The 18,714-nt window shown below is 37.5% G+C and overlaps 4 protein-coding genes across 10 annotated transcripts; 1 reads left to right on the plus strand and 3 right to left on the minus strand.

The window, feature by feature from the left end:
• The first annotated feature begins 339 nt into the window (after positions 1–339).
• Positions 340–6,642, plus strand: LOC140823649 (cell cycle checkpoint protein RAD17). 4 transcript variants are annotated; one of them, XM_073185095.1, is made up of 12 exons: positions 340–440; positions 559–791; positions 1,783–1,840; positions 2,318–2,397; positions 2,483–2,530; positions 3,745–3,801; positions 3,992–4,094; positions 4,293–4,600; positions 4,681–5,179; positions 5,491–5,689; positions 5,762–5,822; positions 6,229–6,642. In XM_073185095.1, exons 2-12 carry the CDS (start codon positions 588–590, stop codon positions 6,451–6,453), a joined length of 1,842 nt encoding a protein of 613 aa, XP_073041196.1. In that variant the 5' UTR covers positions 340–440; positions 559–587; the 3' UTR covers positions 6,454–6,642. The 4 variants fall into 4 exon arrangements, with proteins under 4 accessions (XP_073041196.1, XP_073041197.1, XP_073041198.1 ...); XM_073185096.1 differs by having other exon boundaries at positions 346–791; positions 6,229–6,253; positions 6,305–6,642; XM_073185097.1 differs by having other exon boundaries at positions 346–791; positions 4,293–4,461; positions 4,552–4,600.
• Positions 6,643–6,790: 148 nt separating this feature from the next.
• On the minus strand, positions 6,791–8,597 carry LOC140823650 (protein POLLENLESS 3-LIKE 2-like). The gene is made up of 4 exons (XM_073185098.1): positions 8,330–8,597; positions 8,026–8,238; positions 7,779–7,934; positions 6,791–7,684 (listed from the first exon to the last, which is right to left on the minus strand). The coding sequence occupies exons 1-4, from the start codon at positions 8,483–8,485 to the stop codon at positions 6,815–6,817; spliced, it is 1,395 nt and encodes a 464-aa protein (XP_073041199.1). The 5' UTR covers positions 8,486–8,597; the 3' UTR covers positions 6,791–6,814.
• A 1,527-nt stretch (positions 8,598–10,124) lies between these two features.
• Positions 10,125–14,521, minus strand: LOC140823651 (MLO-like protein 4). 4 transcript variants are annotated; one of them, XM_073185099.1, is made up of 15 exons: positions 14,252–14,521; positions 14,089–14,146; positions 13,655–13,887; positions 13,381–13,497; positions 13,202–13,292; positions 12,998–13,104; positions 12,375–12,449; positions 12,151–12,236; positions 11,781–11,830; positions 11,640–11,680; positions 11,369–11,542; positions 11,212–11,247; positions 10,962–11,029; positions 10,784–10,844; positions 10,125–10,588 (listed from the first exon to the last, which is right to left on the minus strand). In XM_073185099.1, the coding sequence occupies exons 1-15, from the start codon at positions 14,360–14,362 to the stop codon at positions 10,283–10,285; spliced, it is 1,614 nt and encodes a 537-aa protein (XP_073041200.1). In that variant the 5' UTR covers positions 14,363–14,521; the 3' UTR covers positions 10,125–10,282. The 4 variants fall into 4 exon arrangements, with proteins under 4 accessions (XP_073041200.1, XP_073041201.1, XP_073041202.1 ...); XM_073185100.1 differs by having other exon boundaries at positions 13,214–13,292; positions 14,252–14,520; XM_073185101.1 differs by lacking the exon at positions 12,375–12,449.
• A 2,824-nt stretch (positions 14,522–17,345) lies between these two features.
• On the minus strand, positions 17,346–18,712 carry LOC140823652 (uncharacterized). The gene has a single exon (XM_073185104.1). The coding sequence runs from the start codon at positions 18,655–18,657 to the stop codon at positions 17,584–17,586; it is 1,074 nt and encodes a 357-aa protein (XP_073041205.1). The 5' UTR covers positions 18,658–18,712; the 3' UTR covers positions 17,346–17,583.
• Between the last annotated feature and the right edge of the window lie 2 nt (positions 18,713–18,714).

Consider the following 18,714-nt stretch of genomic DNA (forward strand, 5'->3'; position numbering starts at 1 on the left):
TACGATTACTTGAAGTCATTTACGAACTTGAGTAATTCAGATAATCATAATTTTTACTAAATCATATGCAAACGATATCTTTATAATGATGAAAAAAAATCTCAAATTATGACAATATCTTAAAAATAGTAGGTCCCATCTTTTTCAAATTCGGTTTATACGAACTTTGTTTAATTATAACTGATACAAAAAATATAATGTCAATATTTTTAAATTTTATTATCTTGCATTATTTTACAAAGTAAAAAAAAAATGTCAAATCAAGCTATTGTATCAAAAAAAAAAAAATGCAGTTATTAAATTTAGTATATAAGAAACCAGACACCTTGAAGAAGTCATCAATTATTACAATTTCTGTTTCGTTATGCGGCGGATTCCAATAAGCACCCGCGCTTTTTCGAAACCTGAAGCGGAGAGCGTCACAAAATCGCTCGCCTAGGGTTTCAAAAATCCTCTAATGCCTCCTTCCGATTTCGCACTCTCTAGTATTTTTCTTTGTTTCTATGAGTTTCCAAGTCGAAGGAAAGCTTAATTTAATTTTTTCCCTTCTGTAAACAGTATAATATTAAATTCGGAGTCGGTTTTTAATGGGCAAAGGAAAAAGGAAGCCAACAATTGTCATTTCATCATCCGATGACGATGAAGAAGACAAAAATGCCTTAGTGAAAGCCAGTCTCAGATCTTCAGCTTCAACACCCACGCGGAAGAACTCGAAAAAGCTTAAGAGGGTTTCACTCTCCAGTTCGTGTCCGCGGTCCTTACGAAACCCAGAGTTAAATGGCTTCGATGAGGTAATTGATCATGCATTTAAATTGGAGAGGAACTTTTGTAATGTGTGTTATAATTATAACTTCAAATGCTGTTTCATCAGCACGACCTTGTCGAGGCTTATCATAGTTTAAAATATGAATGCTAACTTTAACTAAAAATATCAGAAGCTATCCATATTCCTTCTTTATCGTAATTACAAGGTGTCGGTGATTCCGAAAGACTTCTGAGAAAGCGATAGCCTTGTGAAAGAAAACCATCTTGAAGATGATACAAAAATTCGACAATTAATGAAAGGCAAGGGGGACTGAAATTTTGCAAAGTTTCAGTTATATTAGTGATTAAATATGCCACAAGGTCTTGGTTGCGAAAAGGTAGTGGAAGCGGGTTCTGTGCAATTCTAGATATGAGCGCATTGGCTATTTTCGATCAGTCAATGCATCAGATCCAGTTAGGTTAGCGACATTGTATACCACAATGACTTGGTGGGAGCCAGCACATGGCATTTCAATAAGAAATATACGATACAGTTTTGTCATTATGTATTGGATGTGCAAGCAATTGAGGCCCCCCACCCAGGAAGCTAGTATTTTATGATGAGCTTTTCTCATGAGCTAAGGGCCTAATGTTGTTGCATTTGGTGAGAAATGACGATGCTATAGATGGGTGTTATAGTAATTTCGGTAAAATGGTCATTAAAGGATGGATTAAGGTGCATGTACCTAACAATTAGAATGGAGTGAAAACCGTCTAGAGTAGGTCGTTGTACGTGTCAGCAAGGCCCGAGCAATATTGGATCTCACAACGATTTTGCAAGTAAATACGAAGTGTCTAATAAGCTATAGGGGATAATCCACCTACAATGCTAGTGTTTTGGATTCTGGGCTTCACTGTTGGGTTATGACTGATTGCATACCTGCATGAAAAATTCTATCTTTTGCTTTTTACTCATGCTTTCATCATGGAAACTATACTCCGGAGTCCAGTATTCACGTCGAGGTACTGTTAAATCAGGTCAAGCGCTTTTGCGAGGAATTTGACCAAGGGTTCGCCCAGTTCAAGGTATCATCTGGTATGATATTTTTAAAGATTTTAATTTTGAGATATTCTTTCTTTGCCATTAATAAAGCAAGATTGATTTTTATGCTTAATTATTTTTTTGGAGGTCTAAACCTTTCCCAGTTTATAATTTTTGATACTAATTGTGTAATAAAATTTGATCAACCCTTGATTTAATTTGTTTACTGTACAATTATTTCTTGTTCTTTATTTATTGTTTTACACGTTTCTTGTTGCGTGTTAACTGTACTGTCTTTACGTTTCTTACTTCATGTAAATTTCTGCAAGAGTGGCGTAATCACCAAAAATTCTTTCCTGGAAATTCTTAACTTGAAATATTTGAGTATGTTTGGATATCATTTTCAAGACCTTATCATACCATTTTGTTCTGGTTCATATGTTAGATAGGCTCATTTCCTGCATTCTGTGGATGCAAAACTCCTGGCATTCATTTGTGGTTATTGGTCCATTTGAAATTGACACGACATAGGTTCTGGAAGGAACAAGGACCTGTGGGTTGACAAGTATAAGCCTACCTCTTTGAAGGAATTAGCAGTTCACAAGAAGAAGGTATTTACTCCTGAATCAAGTTTACCTTAACTCTTTCCATTGATTAAATGATAGAATGCTTTATTTTTATTCCTTGCTTTTGCAGGTCGAAGAAGTTAAAGAGTGGTTCCAGGAGAGACTGAAAAATTCTAGGGTATCATTTTTTCCTCACTAAAAATACTAAAGCACATCACTTTGCCGACCCCTTCTTGGGTGCTGTCAGTTGATGGGTCTTTCATCCTAGTAACTTGGTGTGGATTTCGTCGATCATATAGAAGGTCTTATGCTAATTAGTTTATTGCTAATCACTTAATATTCAGAAGCAAATAATTTAACAGAAAATTAATTTTATTGGAATTTTACTTAATGGTGGGTGATTATAGATAATGGCTTAACTTATTTCTCTGTACCATGTATTTGAGAGAGCACAGTGAATGGCATCCGGTGATAAGAATGTTGAGTGTATGGTGATTTCTTTTTACTGGAAAATGGAGGTGAAGATTACATGTTCTTCCTTGTAGTTGACCCATTATGCACGTAGACATCCCATCGAGCTGTTGACACTCGAGAAATGCTTAATTGAAACTGGCACATTTTCTTTTAGCCATTTTCCCTATTTGTTTCTGGCCAGTTTCTTAAAAGGTGGATACCCATACGCCTGACTGATGCTACTGAGGATACTGTGTGATTTTTAGGTGTTCAGGACACAATAGTATTCCTTAAAATGTCTCAAAAGTCAGAGAAATATCGATTGAGAATTTTTATTCTGTGACCTGATGTTGATTAAACCCATTGCCAATTACAACTTCTCAGGAAGTGGTTATTCACTTATTGATATTAATGTTCTATAATCTGAGTGTTTAGAAAGTGTAATCATTTCACATTCAAGGAACTATGGAGATAGTATGACATAAAAAAACAGTATTAGCATTCTATCGTGAAAGTTCCTCGTATAGTTGTTGAACTGCCTTATTTGTTCATGTATTCCTAACGGCTGCGCTGTTGAAATTATAATTAAATTTAATCGATAACTTGACTACCAATTATGGAGCTTGCTGAACACTGGATCCTGCTCGAATTCTTAAACAGGAATCTTATCAACTTAAATGTGTGTGGTTTTCTAGTTTTTTCCCGTGTCATTTTGTGATGTGTGTTGTCAATATGTGGACTGCTAATACACTATTTTTTTAGTTACATACATTAGTGATTAGTGGTAATTATGTAATATGCCGCCCCGGTGACAATATCTAAGAATCTAAAAAAAATCATGTTATATTATGATTTACATCTGGTAAATCATCAACTTAGGTTATTTCTCCCATTGTTATATTATGATATAAACTTTAACCTTGTCTGGAATCTTTGCAGAACAGTTTGGATAGTAATCTACTCCTCATATCAGGGCAAGCCGGAGTCGGAAAATCTGTATGTTACTGTTCTTCTACAATTTTTATGTTCAGCTACGAGGAGCACTATAAAATAATGATTTTTTATTATCATTTAATTTGTGTCATGTGACAGTTTTGATCATTAGATGACTGCTCAACAGTATTATGTACAACATATCCTACATTATTTTTTCGTAATTGATTAATTGGATAATTTCTTCTTGTAGGCGACTATCTATGCAGTTGCATCTCATCTTGGAGCTGACGTTTGGGAATGGAATACACCAACCCCCACCATATGGCAGGAACATCTTTATATTTCTAATTCAGGTACATGGTACAATGAGAATTTTGGCATCTGTTGGAGCCACCTAAAACACGTACCTTGTACATTTTATTATTGATTAATGATTAATTAAACAGTCATGTTTCAGCTCCTGACGAGTTAAATTAAGTTTTTTGCAGGGTTTGTTTTTATTACTTTTTTCTACATTTTTTTTCTTATGCAACTTTGGGATTATGAACTAGGGATACGATATATGTCGAAGCTGGATGAGTTTGATAGTTTTGTTGAAAAGATAAGGAAATATGGATTGGTTTCATCACCCTTGGACAGGGTCTCTCAGAGATTATCAATACTCTTGATTGATGATCTTCCTGTTGTAAATGGGAAGGTCTCTTATGGAAGACTTCATAGGTGCTTGCATCTTCTTTTGCGATCAGTTCATATACCAACGGCTATATTGATCAACGACTATGTCAAATCTGACTCTGCAGAGCACCACAGGTACTGGGAAGAGTTACAGTCTTCTCTACAAAATGCTGGGGCTTATAAGGTTGCCTCTCTTACCTTGTCCTGTCAGAAACTATCCCTTGTAATTTATGGATTCTTCGTAAATATTATATTATCTTTCAGGTTACATTTAATCCGATCACTGTCAATTCCATCAGAAAAACACTTTCCAAAATATGCAGAGTGGAACAATTAGAAGCTAGTGATGAACAAATTGATCTAATTGCAAAAGCCAGTGGAGGGGATATAAGACATGCGATTACATCCTTGCAGTATTTCGCTCTGCAACCACATTTAGTGCGTTCTTTATGTATTACAGAGAGGCATTCAAGTTATCCAGAAGAGAAAGAATACGGCGATACTCATTTGGATGATTGTTTTTCTTTACCATTTGGAAAGGATGCAAATCTATCATTATTCCATGCTTTGGGAAAATTTTTGCACAATAAACGAGAGGCTGAGAGTTTAGTTGCATCAGATATATCTGTGTTTGTAGATGGAGACGTGTTTCTTTTAAAGGAGAAATATGTCAGATGTCCTCTCAAAATGGATGCTCCAGAGTTGGTTCTTTCCCAGGCCCATGGGCAAGCAAGGGTTGTTGCTGATTTTCTACAAGAAAATGGTACTGTTTTCATCTATGAGCATGCTATTTTTCTACAATGTGCTATGTATGAAGAATAACCTTTATTGTTTGTGTTACCCTCTGATAAGTTTGCTGGTTGACATTTGCTGGGGCTCATAATTAAATTTTTATTTGTAAACTTGATAGCTGAAGGTGGGTTTTTTTGCCTGAGAGTCTTAATTTTTAATTTGAATTTATCTTAGGTAAAAGTACGTCTTAGTAGAACTTTGTTTCTGATCAACTGGGAAAACTGGCTATGCATTAATTTGGTGACATATTACAATTTATTGCTGTATTTGTTTCCTTGACAGTTTTAGATTTTGTGGATGAGGAAGCAATTGAGGATGCAGCAGTTGTTACCGGATATTTGAGTGATACTGACTTACTTCTTGCACCAGTAGGCGGAACTTTGAGTCGGAACTTTGAAGTTGAAAATGTTGTACAATCTGCAGCTGCTTCGGTTGCAGTGCGTGGGGTGTTATTTGGGAACACTCATCCGGTGTCTTCTAGGTATATTTTTTGCCAAAGATATGTGGTTTTTTTGTTAACAGTTGGTGATTTTTCCCTACTCTGTTTGTCCAGGTGGCATGCTATTCGCCGTCCAAAACTCTGGCAGGTCCAGCAGTCTCAGTGGCAAAATAAGGTGGTTTTCCCCTCGAGAAATCCTCGTGTATTTTGAAAATCTATTCTGACGCAAGTGGTCTTCCAGTGTTTTGTCAAAACTTTGGATGAACTACGCCATGCTACTGTATGTTAGAGAGCTCCTTCTACCCTGATATTACCAGTTATTGGCTTCCTTAGGAATTGTTGGAAAATTGTTCTCTTGTTTCAACAACCTTCAGTTCTAAAATGGCATTCTACATTTTTGTGGTAGCATCATTTCTTTTCAATTTTTTTTACATTATGTGATCATGTTCACCAATTGGCTATGGCATTGTCCATCTCAAATTCGTACATTTTTGTAATAAACTCTTTAATGATGATCTCTAGACTTAGTAATTGACATCTTATTTTCCACTCTGATCTCCTCTGTTATAATGCACTTGCAGTGTCAAATGGCGAATCTACAAGATGGTCATAATAGTGCCTACATAAAAAATCTCAATCTCTCAGTTTTTGCGACAGAGTTTAAATATGCTCTTACTACGCTTGGATGTAGAGCGCAAGAAGATAACGAAGGCTACCATTTATTCAATGAAGTTAACATGGCGGAAGATGAATACTTTGATGCATCTACTTTGGGTTACGAGGACGATGAAATAGAGGATTGGTAAAGTTTGATTAGCCTAGTAATTAGCCCTCGTTATCTTTCCTGGATCTGTAAATAGCTGTAATATTTCTTGATTGCTTTTTGTTCAATAATATTGGTACTGATATGTTACCATATTGTGTCATTGGAGAAGAGCCAACAAAATTTTCTACCTTCAGATTCATGTCAAACTCACTGGTAAATTTAATTTTTACTGCTGGAGATTTGAGATGGGATCTTGTTTTATTATCATAAAAGCTAGCCAAGTAGGCGAAAATTCAGATTATTTTACTCCAAGAGTAGAGTTGAGGAGAACAAGTTCATCTCCAACTTAACATAAATTAGACAATTAAATAGACAAATAAAGTCAAAGCCGAGTGCTGTATTCAGGCCCTTGGACTCAAAGATGGTGTGATTTCTTGAAAAACTTTCAGCCTCTTGTCAACCTTTTTCTGAAGTACACCAGCATCATCAGACTTACTTTCATTCGCTGTTTTAGCTCCATATTCCAAGCCCAAAACCGCTGCAATTATAGCCTCCTCAAAGTCCTCGCAATCTGGTAAAAAATCTGCCCATTTCTCACCGCTTGTCTGTGGTGGGATGGTTGGCTGCTGCTTTCCCCTTATTACTTCTGGCTCGGTCAGGGGCAATGTTGTCTTTTTCAGTGGGTTCGCCATGTTCCCGGACCTTGTTCTTTTAAGGGTCTCTGAAATGGGATATTTTGTTGAATAGAAAAATGGTGATGCGGCAACATTAAGCGAATTGGTTTCAGCAGATAAAACGCCACATTTCCTGAAACCTTTTTGCCCTTGGGAATGAACCGTAGAGTTGATATTCGAATGGGTATTTTCATCAGCAAATTCTTCTTCAAGAATCAAAGAATTCTCTGTGGTGCTGTTCTCTTTGCAAGGCTGAGGCTGCCAGATGGTGGAGGAACCTAAGAATGCATCAAAAAGCCTCCTTTGCTCGACTCGGTCACCACCTTTCTTCATCGTCTCCGATTCTAGATCCAGTAACATTTGTTGGGCTCTCTCGTATGCCTTAAGATGAGAATCGACACCTCTGGGGCCATTGATTCCTGCTGGTTTCACTCTCTGAAGAGTTTCTTTTGCCTCCGCTATCCTCCCTTGCTTCATCAAGCAAATACCAAGGTTACACATCTTGTTATTGTCTGGTGCAAGCAAAAGGGCTCTCCTATAAGCCTCCTCTGCCTCTATATAATTGTTTTGCTGCATCAGTGCCCACCCTAAGTTCCCCTACAATATTCAAGATTTCAACCTTTTCTGGTCTATAATCGATCCTGCCGAATTTTAACCAGAGAAATAAACATGTAATATGCATAATAATTACCAGTAATCTTGTGGCTTCCTGCTCCACAGAAACCTGGAATTTCTTGCCTTGCGACCTTGCAGTCTTAGTGCGCTTCCCATTGAAGGCCATACCTTGTTGAATGAGATACAATTTGTGCCTCAAAAGTCCTATTTGGTCATCTATTCTTCCACATCTCTAGACATGAACAATCCGAACATATGTCAGAGGATTTTTGTCATTTTGTTTCAACACATGTTATTACAAGTAGTAAAGAAATGAGATATACCTTGTAGAGGTCTAATAAGATATTGTCAAGAGATTCTTGAGCCTGATCCGAACACCTACTGCGCAAGGATTTAATAGCTTCAATGGCTTCCCCTGCCCTATTTTGCTGCTTCATTACAATGGCCATATCTTTTAGAGCACTATCCACTCTATCTCCAGCATTAATGGCTGCCCAAAACAAGGGAATCGCCCTCTCAGGATCCTTATCCACAAGCTTGACAAACAACACCAAATCAATACAATTCATTAAAACAATTAAAAAGATCCCGAAAATTAGGAAACTGCAAATGAAAATTAGAACATACTTGAACATTCTTGGCTCGGACATAAGGAGTATCGCCAACTGGGACCTTGTGGGTAATGTGGAATGATGCAGAACTGGTTCGGGAGATTCCGAGTGGCTTAGCGGGTGAAGATGGAGCCGATTTTGTGTGTCGGAAACCTGGCTGCCCATTCCACATTTCTTGTATAATTGTTTATGTATCGGTTATCTAACCGAGAATGATGTAAGTTTCGTGGTGGGATCCCAATTGGGAGACTAAAACCGAGCGGAAGTATGCAGCAGCTTAAGAGACGGAGAGAGCGCAGAAGAGACGAAGCGAAGCTATTTGTTTTGAATTTTCGGACCGTTGGAGTTTACCGTTTATCATAGCCGTTAGAATTTTCAGAATTTTCATTTCCTACCCAATGTTTCTTGTTAATTAACTTTTTCGCCATTATATATTTTTAGTTTTCCATGCCTTTATTCCGAGGACTGTTCTACTAGTGAAATTCGCCTCGGCTTTCCTCAAACTTTTAAAAATCTTTTTTCAAAAAAAAATTTTTGGCTTGACTTTTTCAAATTTTTAGTGTAATATTTTATGTAAAAATATAATATTTAAATATAAAAACAATTCATTTTCCAAATTTTCATTTAAACTCACTCCTAATTCTTTAATCTAAATTTGATGTAAACGTGGGGGTTTAATGACATTAAGGGCTGGTTTACATTAGGAGGGATTTTAGGATCCTAGGTATTTTCCTATATTAGGAGGTCATGTTGAATTTAGGTATTCTCTTATAAATGTTAGGTCGAGGGCGAGGTTGTGAACGGAAGTGAGGTGAGACGAGACGAGACGAGGCAAAGCAGGCGACGCGTGGTCTCGAACGAGTGTGTAGTGAAGGTGAGGGCAAGGCACGGATTGGAGGGAGGAGAAGCGGAAGGCTGGGACGAGAGGTGAGGCAATGAGCGAGGCAATGGGCGAGGCGGGCGAGCGGGAGGGAGAGAGGCGAGGCGCGCAATGGGCGAGGGAGGAGCGGCGAGGTTGGATGAGGCAATATGTCGAAAATGTAGGGGGAAGGCGTGGGTGAGGCGAGAGGTGAGGCTGTGATGGAGTGGGTGAGGGGCTGGTGAGGGCAAGCGCGTTAAGGGCTAATTGATGGACGTCGTGTCTAGGGATACGGGAAGATAATTCAACTCATAACATTTTTTTTTTATAAAGTTTTTGGAGACTAATGGACAGCAGGGGAAGAATGCACGACTCACATATGATAAGTCAAAGTCAGTGCAATTAATCGAATTTCGAACATGCGATTCAATTAAATTCGGTATGCAATTCAATTAAATTCGGGAGAGAGAGACTGGTGGTACCCCATGAATGGGCCCATCAAGATCAGGCCCAAACTGGGCTTTGGACCTCCAGCCCATCCCTAACCAAGACAAGAGCTCATAATGGATCTCAGGTACTCTCCTATAAATACCATGTTCGAGAGTCTAATTATAGATTCACTATATTGATTCTTAGCAGCGTCCTTAGCTGCTCTCTCATTTTATTGTCAATATCTGACTTGAACGTCGGAGAGGCTACACCGGGATACCCTTCCGACCCCCTTATAACGGTCTTCTTTATGATTTCAGGCCTAAATTAAATTCAAGGTCTGCATTCGGATTAGTCTCACCTACTAGAACTGAATCCTATATTTCTAGTGGATATTCATTCAATCAATTTCATTTTGTTACACCAACTTTTCACACTTTACATGGAAATCCTCTTGTCCAAAAAGGTTATTAATCCTCTATATATGTATAAAAGTTTACTCTTTAGATGGAATTCATTCCTCTTGTTCAAAAAGGCCATTGATCCTCGATATATCGTATAGCAATTCTTTAGTAAAGTATTTCATAATATCCGTTGTTTCTCATAAAATCTCATGCAAAGGACTACTCTAAATTCATCAAATGGTGTTCACTAATTTACTGTCCTCTTAAATCATAATCTTCAGATAGGTGAAGACATAAGCAACTCCCGAAGCATATGATTGTGCGGAGATAATATTTCATTGGGTTGGAAGTGTTCCACCGGCGGATTCTGATCTGATTCCATGTGACCTTCACAACAAATCAAGGTATGATCATCATGATTTACTTCTTCGTCATCCACCATGGAGTCTAATGACGTGGTCGATGCTGTCCCTTTCAGCCCTCTCGAAGTTGATTCTTGTTTAGCTCTCACCCTTTTTCGCCAGCCATGAAGGGATCGCCTCACATTTTCAGAAACGATGGTTTTCTTGTATTTAGAGCCCATCTGTAGCCAAAAAGCTGATAACTATTCTAGGATCTAGTGAATATTGTTATCCAAAAATTACAATTGATGATAACGATGTGCATAGCAAATGTCATGTTTGGATTGTTTGCTACCTAGGGACCCCCACCTCTTCAACAATACAAAACAGAAATTGTAGCATAAAGTACTATTAGAGGACATCAGTGTTTTATTTACCTGAGTAACAATGACGTAGAGGGGAAAAGTGACAAAGCTACACCAGAACTGGGAGACAATCCTGCATACAAGTCGATTAAATCTATGAGTATTGTTTAAACTTAACAGAGTTCCTGGAGTTCCTGACACGATATCCAACTATCATGGTGGTATATGTTTCAGATTAAATGGTTGATACCCAAATGTCAGCCGAATTATCAAGAAAATTTGACTTCCCGTGAAACACGATGCCCCTCTTATTTCCCACTGAAAAAGAAAACAGGATGAAGTTATTAATCAAGGGATTGAAGCCTCAGATCACTAGCCATTATGGTTAATTCATCAGTAGAATAAGGTAATCATGAGGGCCAAAATCACATTTTTACGTAAGACGTGAAAATTGCCATTGTTGACAGAAAAGGGATCTAGTGAAGTTAGAAAGTTCTTACCAAAGACCATACAAAAGTTGCCATCTCGAATGCATTCTGTAACACCATAAAGAAATGAAGTGACTTTCTCTTTTCTCCATTTAAAGTAGGAAAAAATTATGCAAGTTCTTGTTGAACTGAAGATTTTAAGTCACCAAAAAGCCTTTTCAGGTGTAACCTGGAAGGATACAAACTGTATCAGGCGTAGCAGAAGCCGAGGTTTCCCAAACCAGAACAATTCATCCCTCAGGTTGAATTGATTAAATGATCCTGTCCGTTGACTCGAGTCCATGATTTCAACAGCCAACTTTACAACTATGCGGTGCAGTTTCGTTCCAATCAGGAGTATCAACTTGCCAAGAATAATTGAGACATTAGATAAACAGACAAATATATGCGGTAAAAGAAATTAAAAATCAGTACAACAGACACAAAAAGTTGCTGCTTACAATTACTGGTATGAATGAAACCCAGAAATAGATATTAGTTCCTAAAGGACAAAAAGAGAAATACATATCATCGAGGTTTGTTTAAATAACAGAAGACAAAGAAATAGAGTTCAGTCTGATTTGACGGGAAATAAATTTTACCATGAAAGCCAAGAATAATGCAGGAAATAGCAAATATCCAGAGAGGGACACTGCAATAGAAACATGGACGATCAGAAATGTAATTTCACACACATTACAACCATGGAGTTCTGCTAGAAACTAGAATGGAGCTTGGTGTACCATTTGACGAAGTTTCTTATGTATAACAATAAATAAAACCTTGCAAAAGTAGGTTTCCTTCTTTCTGAAAGAATCCATTTATATCTTTCCTTCCACACATTATCTCCTCAGTTACAACTTAAACAACAATGTGTTACACTTTCTTAAGGAATTCAAAAATAAATCTTGAACAAAAACTACTTGTATATCATACTTTTTCTGAGTTTTGAGAGCCACAGTGTTGCAGTACCTGATTCCAACAATATCTCGAAACTCCTCCTCCATACTTCGTAGCATGTAATTATGGAAATCATATGTTAAAGGTAGTTGATGAGTCTGCAATATGTACAGAAATAAAATAATGATTACACGCTTCATTCGAGGACTTTCATAGTAAAATTCTCAAAGTCAAGCAAACATTAGTAACAAGCTGATCAGTATTTGTAAAAAGACAAAAGGAAGCAACGTACTCACAGTGATAAATCCTAGTCGCAAAGCCTTATAATCTGTTTGATTAATTGAACTCCAAAACTGGCGGCTGAAACAGAGCTAAACATAAAAAGGGCTTTGCCCGTGAATTCCAGAAGTTTAACATTCATATCTGACACATGCATCTAGTTAAATAAAGGCAGCTAATTTATGTGGTATGATAATAGAAATGCTTGAGATGGACCCTATCGTTTCAATAATATTTGACTATCAAAGTTGGGAAAACTTAATGAAAGATATGCCTTACACTAGACTGAGGCAATCCTTTTGGAATATACATTGTATTACGCACATTTTTTTTATCTTGGTTCAGCATTCCGGAGTTAGTGGTACTAGCAATCAATAGGCGAGTTGCTTGAAAACCTTATAAGAGGTATATGTAAAATGTATAGGGCAAGCAATCCTAATTTGTAATTCGAGATGCTCTTGTAATTGGTTTATTTAAGAGGTTTTAGTTTAGTATTATCCTTCTCCAATAAATAGATACAGGTTCCACCTTAATCCACATCAGGTCACCAGCGACGTCGCTCGAGAAATTGTAATGGAAACACCAAGAAATTTTAAAAGCTTCAAATTTACGATTAGAATAGTCATCTACAAGGGTATACCAGCCAAACAAGAACACTGTGATGACTCCAACGGTGAGAAGCTCGGTGATAGATGAAACTTGATGGACGATTAATTTGCGCTCCATTTGGTGCACAATTTTGAGACTCTATATGGAATTTAGCATTAAAATGACACATTTGTTAGCTAAAAATCAGCTGAATTTGTTCCAAGAGAGAGAAACAATGAGGACATATTATAGTAACTGAAAAAATCACCACTAGAATCGTTTGCACGTAATAGGCCCCGAAAAGCCATTGTCTTGGCATGATTTTCCCATGCTCTCCAGCTATAGATCTGCATTAATCCTCCTGTTTTTAGCCCGATGAATTATGAAATAGCACATGTTTATTCAGATACATAACTTAAATACAATGATATTGACCTTGATCATGGCAAGTGCAACGGCCAAAAAACTGTACGAGATGTGCATAACAACCAAAACAAATAAGAGACGGTGAAGCTGCTCAAGGCTCTCATGTGACGCAAATGGTTGATGATCCTAGAACAAAATATCGCACATAAGGAAAAATATTATCAGATGTTAATTATTATTTTCATATCATCAAACCCAAATTATTTCAATAAAGGGGCTTATGCTTCCACATTCATAACTAAAGAATCATAAAATGTCATAATTCAGAAACCAACAAAAATACCTCGGGGCAAAAATCTTTATGCAAGTCATCCAATAAGCTCCGCGGGGTCGAGAAGCTAAAATTATTAGGCCTTGTATCAAGAGCATGGTTTACAAATGCTTGACGCTCGAGGTTATATTGAGGTGCACATGGATAGAACCGGCTGCTCACTGCTGATGATTTCACACAAATTTTTGGCACAAAAACTAACCAATGGCCCATCAGCAACGATAGAAGACCAAACACCATTAGCTCTGGTTGAATCCAACAAAAAGCTCAAAATTTAAAATCATTAAAGCATCAAACAACACAAATAAATCAAAATGCAAAAGCCAAAGTGAACATCCAATGACAAGCAGAAAATGAATATAACGGAAGCGACATAAAATCAAGCGTGAAATATAATTTTGGTGCATGATATCATCGAAAGAATATAAGCATATCATCGTTCTTACCTTCAGTAATTTTGTTCAGCGCAGCGAGAAGATGCTTCCTTTTAGTCCTATCCAACCACTGCAACCAAGAAAAAGATAACAAAAATTTCCAAGCTTCAAGAATCCCAAATGGGTTTCAAGAAATACAAAATATAAACAAATACATTTATAAATCAAGATTAACCTTTCCAAATTTCTTCAAACCTCGATGAATGAAAAACCCAGTACCAACCAAAAGTGTAGTGACAGTGGCAACAGTCCATGTGGGCGTTTCAGCCAAGGATCTTCCGTCCATTTCTTTTTTCAAATGCAATAAAGCATTAAGATTTTGTTTCCAAGTTAACCTTTGATGCTGGAGCTAGCGAGCTACTTGTTGCCTCACTTTCTTTTTCAATTAAATTAAAATCTTTTTCTTAGCAAGTGAGAAAGATATTTGCTCATTGATTCCTAGAAGCTAGGAATATTATATGTTTATGTATATGTATATAAGCATTTATGTATTAATGTATATTATATTAAGAACAATAAAAAGCTTTCACCTGCCAACAAATAGTGGGTTACATTGGGGCTATGAAGTAGGCAAGGAGAATTTGAGGATGGCCAACTCAAGGAGTTTAATAATAATAATAATAATAATAATAATAACAATAATAAATGACAATAAGTGAGCCTTCAAAAAAAATCTATAGATCGATCATTGAGTTAAATGAGTGTTGATCTGCTAAACTAAACGCCCTAACTTGAATATTTGGACTACATGATTACCTAAAACCAAAAAATGATAGTTATTGATACGATCCTGGTGAAATGAATCAGTCGTGTCGGGTGTTCCACCGGATCAAATCAATAATGTTACTAAGGAAAATGAGCAAAGTAGATGACTTCAATCGTGACCTACAAACAATGAAAAGAACTCGTGAATGAGCGTCGAAGGAGTGTCTGACGTGTCCACTCCGATGTTTAGGTTAGCAGGTTGAAGACAAAAAACATAAGCTATATATGTAAAAATATATGTGTTCTTGAGAGTTCAAAAATTTCAAAATCTTTTAAATGAGATGCATACCTGCTATTTATAAGAAGAAAAATCAAGAATTACCTCAATTTACGCATTCGCCTACCACTCATAGCCTCTGAACTCAATATTATTACTGAATAGTTCTATTATGAGATGATTTCACATATCTATATAGGTGATACAAGTCCGTAGTGAAAAAAAATATTTTTCATGGCAAGTTGAATAATCATTTCAACAAATTGATTTATGAAATCATCTCCTATAAGATTTTGTTGTTATTATTTATTCAATAATATGCATTGTTCTATTCAAATATTTACCAATCGCCATATTATTTCTATGCATTCTCTATAGATATTAAGGCAGTGGCCCCACCAGTGGTAAGTGAACTAACACACTGACGTTTTAAATGTTTCATTGAATATAAGTTAGTAATGTTGATCAGATTCAGCAGCAGCCTACCCCAAATAAATGCGGCCGAACAAATATTATATATACATGGAATGGAGAATGTGACATTTACATTTTATATTTACCCACCACAACAATTGTTAATTATGTTACATATTGCCTTTTTAGTTAAATAATTGCTAAGATTACCCCAACATGAAATTTCTTATGTATATATATTAGTTGATTTTCGAAACCTATACTAATATAATGATAATAATCACAATTAATCTAACAGTAATATTAATTGAGAGTTATATTCATCTCACATTTTTAATGGGGTGTACAAATTTGATTTTATTATAATAATCAATGGAGAATAGTTTGGTTTGTTTATTTTGATAAGTTGATTGCTAATTATAAAATTTTTGTGGCACCAATAGCAACAAAAGAGTTAGTTTTGTTGATTGTTCCACTAAAAGAATCGTGTGCCGGTAGTTTTGATTAATCGGCATGTCGTGGACTGTTAACAAAGAATGTGGTTGGAACATGTGAGGCATGATCAGCACACACGCCCCCGCATGAGCAGCAGACGTTTGCGACTTGCAAGGCTTGTGTGCTGACCTCGTTGCAAAGAGTTAAACATGGTTGGAGTTGTGTAGAGTACGTAGTTTTGATGCTGGAGCAAGCTCTCATAGCACACCATAAAGATTAATGTAACCTATATTTTGATGCCGGGCAAGGGTTGGCGAAAAGAAAACGCCTTTGGGCTGGCTCTTTAGCCAACTCATTTGATCGTGTTTGTTTTTGGTAATTTTTTCAAAGTCGGAAAGAAAAGAAACTACTTGGCCTTCAAAAAAACATCCATTCAAAACATAAACCAGCACAAACTGAAGTACGAATCTGGGTCTTAATGAGAGAAAAAAATTTGTACACTATGCAGCCCCAACCAAATCTGAGGTTTACATCCACTCAAGCATCCATGTGGAGGTCACCATCTTAGCAGTTAGCAGTAGAAGCAGCACTTTGATGGAAATGTAAAAAACAGATCGAAACAGGGGATTTTAACTATTAGCAAGCCAGAAAGCAAGAACGTTATAACAGATGAATCACGAATCAAACAAAAGATTATACATTGCATCCCAAGGGAGAAGTAATTTATGGTCCAGAAGATATCAAGTCTAAATTGGATAATGTAATAATGTATAAAGAGTTGTCACCTAGTAAGAAGACTTGAATCATAGAATAAATTGAAGTATATTATAATCTCATTATATTCAAGTCCATCAAAACCGAACATGGTCACTAATTATATACAGTGTCATTCAAAAACCAGGAGAAAGAGAAAATTAAATCGCAGTTTTCGATTCTACTATATATGTACTTAGCTGCACCACGTAGTTCAAAATAAACTTTAAAATTACTTAAAGATAAGTCTGAAAACAAATCAACGGGGAACAGAGCACAAAGGAAAAAAATTCAGCAATACTAACAGGCAAGTACAGGTGTTCCAACAAACTAAAATGCATAAGATAATACAAGATGCGAATTCTATCACAATTACAAATATGAATATTAATAATTTTTCAAAATTCACAAACTAAATACTCAAGAGGGCAGACAAACTCATTGCCCGGATACAGAAACTTAGCATTGGATGATATCAACCAAAGTTCTATTTCATTATATCTGCCTCTTGCTTTGCATTAGCCAATTTAACCCAAGTTGCATATCACCAAGACGCATAGGCAAAGAGAAAACACCGTTTAGACTTCAAAACATTAATAAATATTCGAAATCAGTAGAGCTTGACAAATCTAGTGGCCCGATCAACAATCAGACTAAGACTCCATGCAAGGAGTAGAAACACAAATTTGAGTCGTCAAATCACCATATTTATAAAATTGTATACAACCATTCGAAGGAAAGTTTTCCGGCACAAATCAGTTGATAACATATCAAAACAATCATCAAAATCCATTCCAAGTTATGTAAATCACCAACTTACCATCCTATAAGCATAACCCACCAGATTATAGTGACAGCGCATGAAAATATCCCAATGGAAATTACAAAAAGAGTAAAATAGAAAACTGAATAGCCAAATCGCCTCATCCACGAGGTGCTTCTGTGCATTCCTTGGCAAAGTGACCAGATTTCCCACAATTGAAGCACTTTCGTCCATCAGGGCCACCGCTAAACCTCCCAAAGCTGCCACCCCCTCTACTGTTCCCACCAACCACACATTCCCTTGATATATGTCCGGGCTCACCACAAGTAAAACAAACCCCATTACTTCCGTTCCCAAAGCCACCACCCCCTCTACTGTTCCCACCACCCACACACTCCCTTGCCATATGCCCGGGCTCACCACAAGTAAAACAAACCCCGTTACTTCCGTTCCCAAAGCCGCCGCCCCCTCTACTGTTCCCACCACCCACACACTCCCTTGCCATATGCCCGGGCTCACCACAAGTAAAACAAACCCCGTTACTTCCGTTCCCAAAGCCGCCGCCCCCTCTACTGTTCCCACCACCCACACAATCCCTTGCCATATGCCCGGGATCACCACAAGTAAAACAAACCACGTTACTTCCGTTCCCAAAGCCGCCACCCCCTCTACTGTTCCCACCACCCACACACTCCCTTGCCATATGCCCGGGCTCACCACAAGTAAAACAAACCCCGTTACTTCCGTTTCCCCGACGGTTCCCAGTAGGACACTCCCTCGCTATGTGCCCATACCCACCGCAGGTGTAACAACCGCCATCATTCCCACCGATACTCCCGCCATTGCAATCCCTAGCCATATGCCCTAACTGTCCACAATTATAACACTCACCACCGCCGCTTCGATATCCATAGTCATTCCCATTATTAGTCCTCCGACCATTATACCCATATCCACCACGGCTATCTCTGTCATTCCGCCTCCGGAAAGCGGAATCGACGGGGCCACCTCCAGGGGCCGTGACGTCAACAGCTTTGGTCTTGTCTCCATCCAGAATTATCGTGAACTCGACGGTTTGACCCTCGTACAGCGTGCGAAAGCCCTCGGACTTGACGGCGGTTTGATGAACGAACAAATCTTCGCCACCTTCATCGGGTTGGATGAATCCGTACCCTTTTTGTTCATTGAATCTCGCCACAACTCCTTTCGATCGAGTAACCTTCTCGTCCGCCATAACCAAAAGATGACCAGACCTCAAAACCCTAAAACCCTCTATAACGAATAATCCCCA

The sequence above is a fragment of the Primulina eburnea genome, chromosome 2 (genome assembly GCF_022965805.1).
Source record: "Primulina eburnea isolate SZY01 chromosome 2, ASM2296580v1, whole genome shotgun sequence".
In the NCBI taxonomy this organism is placed as follows: domain Eukaryota; kingdom Viridiplantae; phylum Streptophyta; class Magnoliopsida; order Lamiales; family Gesneriaceae; genus Primulina; species Primulina eburnea.

What these genes read in the sequence shown, in the direction of transcription:
- LOC140823649 (XM_073185095.1), top strand. Translation starts at nt 588, where the DNA reads ATGGGCAAAGGAAAAAGGAAGCCAACAATTGTCATTTCATCATCCGAT. An exon ending in AGTTAAATGGCTTCGATGAG is followed by an intron (nt 792 to 1,782) that starts GTAATTGATCAT and finishes CTGTTAAATCAG; the next exon opens with GTCAAGCGCTTTTGCGAGGA. An exon ending in AGAGACTGAAAAATTCTAGG is followed by an intron (nt 2,531 to 3,744) that starts GTATCATTTTTT and finishes GAATCTTTGCAG; the next exon opens with AACAGTTTGGATAGTAATCT.
- LOC140823650 (XM_073185098.1), bottom strand. Translation starts at nt 8,485, where the DNA reads ATGTGGAATGGGCAGCCAGGTTTCCGACACACAAAATCGGCTCCATCT. An exon ending in TCCGAGCCAAGAATGTTCAA is followed by an intron (nt 8,239 to 8,329) that starts GTATGTTCTAAT and finishes TTGTTTGTCAAG; the next exon opens with CTTGTGGATAAGGATCCTGA. An exon ending in AGGAAGCCACAAGATTACTG is followed by an intron (nt 7,685 to 7,778) that starts GTAATTATTATG and finishes TGAATATTGTAG; the next exon opens with GGGAACTTAGGGTGGGCACT.
- LOC140823651 (XM_073185099.1), bottom strand. Translation starts at nt 14,362, where the DNA reads ATGGACGGAAGATCCTTGGCTGAAACGCCCACATGGACTGTTGCCACT. An exon ending in GTTTGAAGAAATTTGGAAAG is followed by an intron (nt 14,147 to 14,251) that starts GTTAATCTTGAT and finishes TCTTGGTTGCAG; the next exon opens with TGGTTGGATAGGACTAAAAG. An exon ending in TGCGACTAGGATTTATCACT is followed by an intron (nt 12,237 to 12,374) that starts GTGAGTACGTTG and finishes TACATATTGCAG; the next exon opens with ACTCATCAACTACCTTTAAC.
- LOC140823652 (XM_073185104.1), bottom strand. Translation starts at nt 18,657, where the DNA reads ATGGCGGACGAGAAGGTTACTCGATCGAAAGGAGTTGTGGCGAGATTC.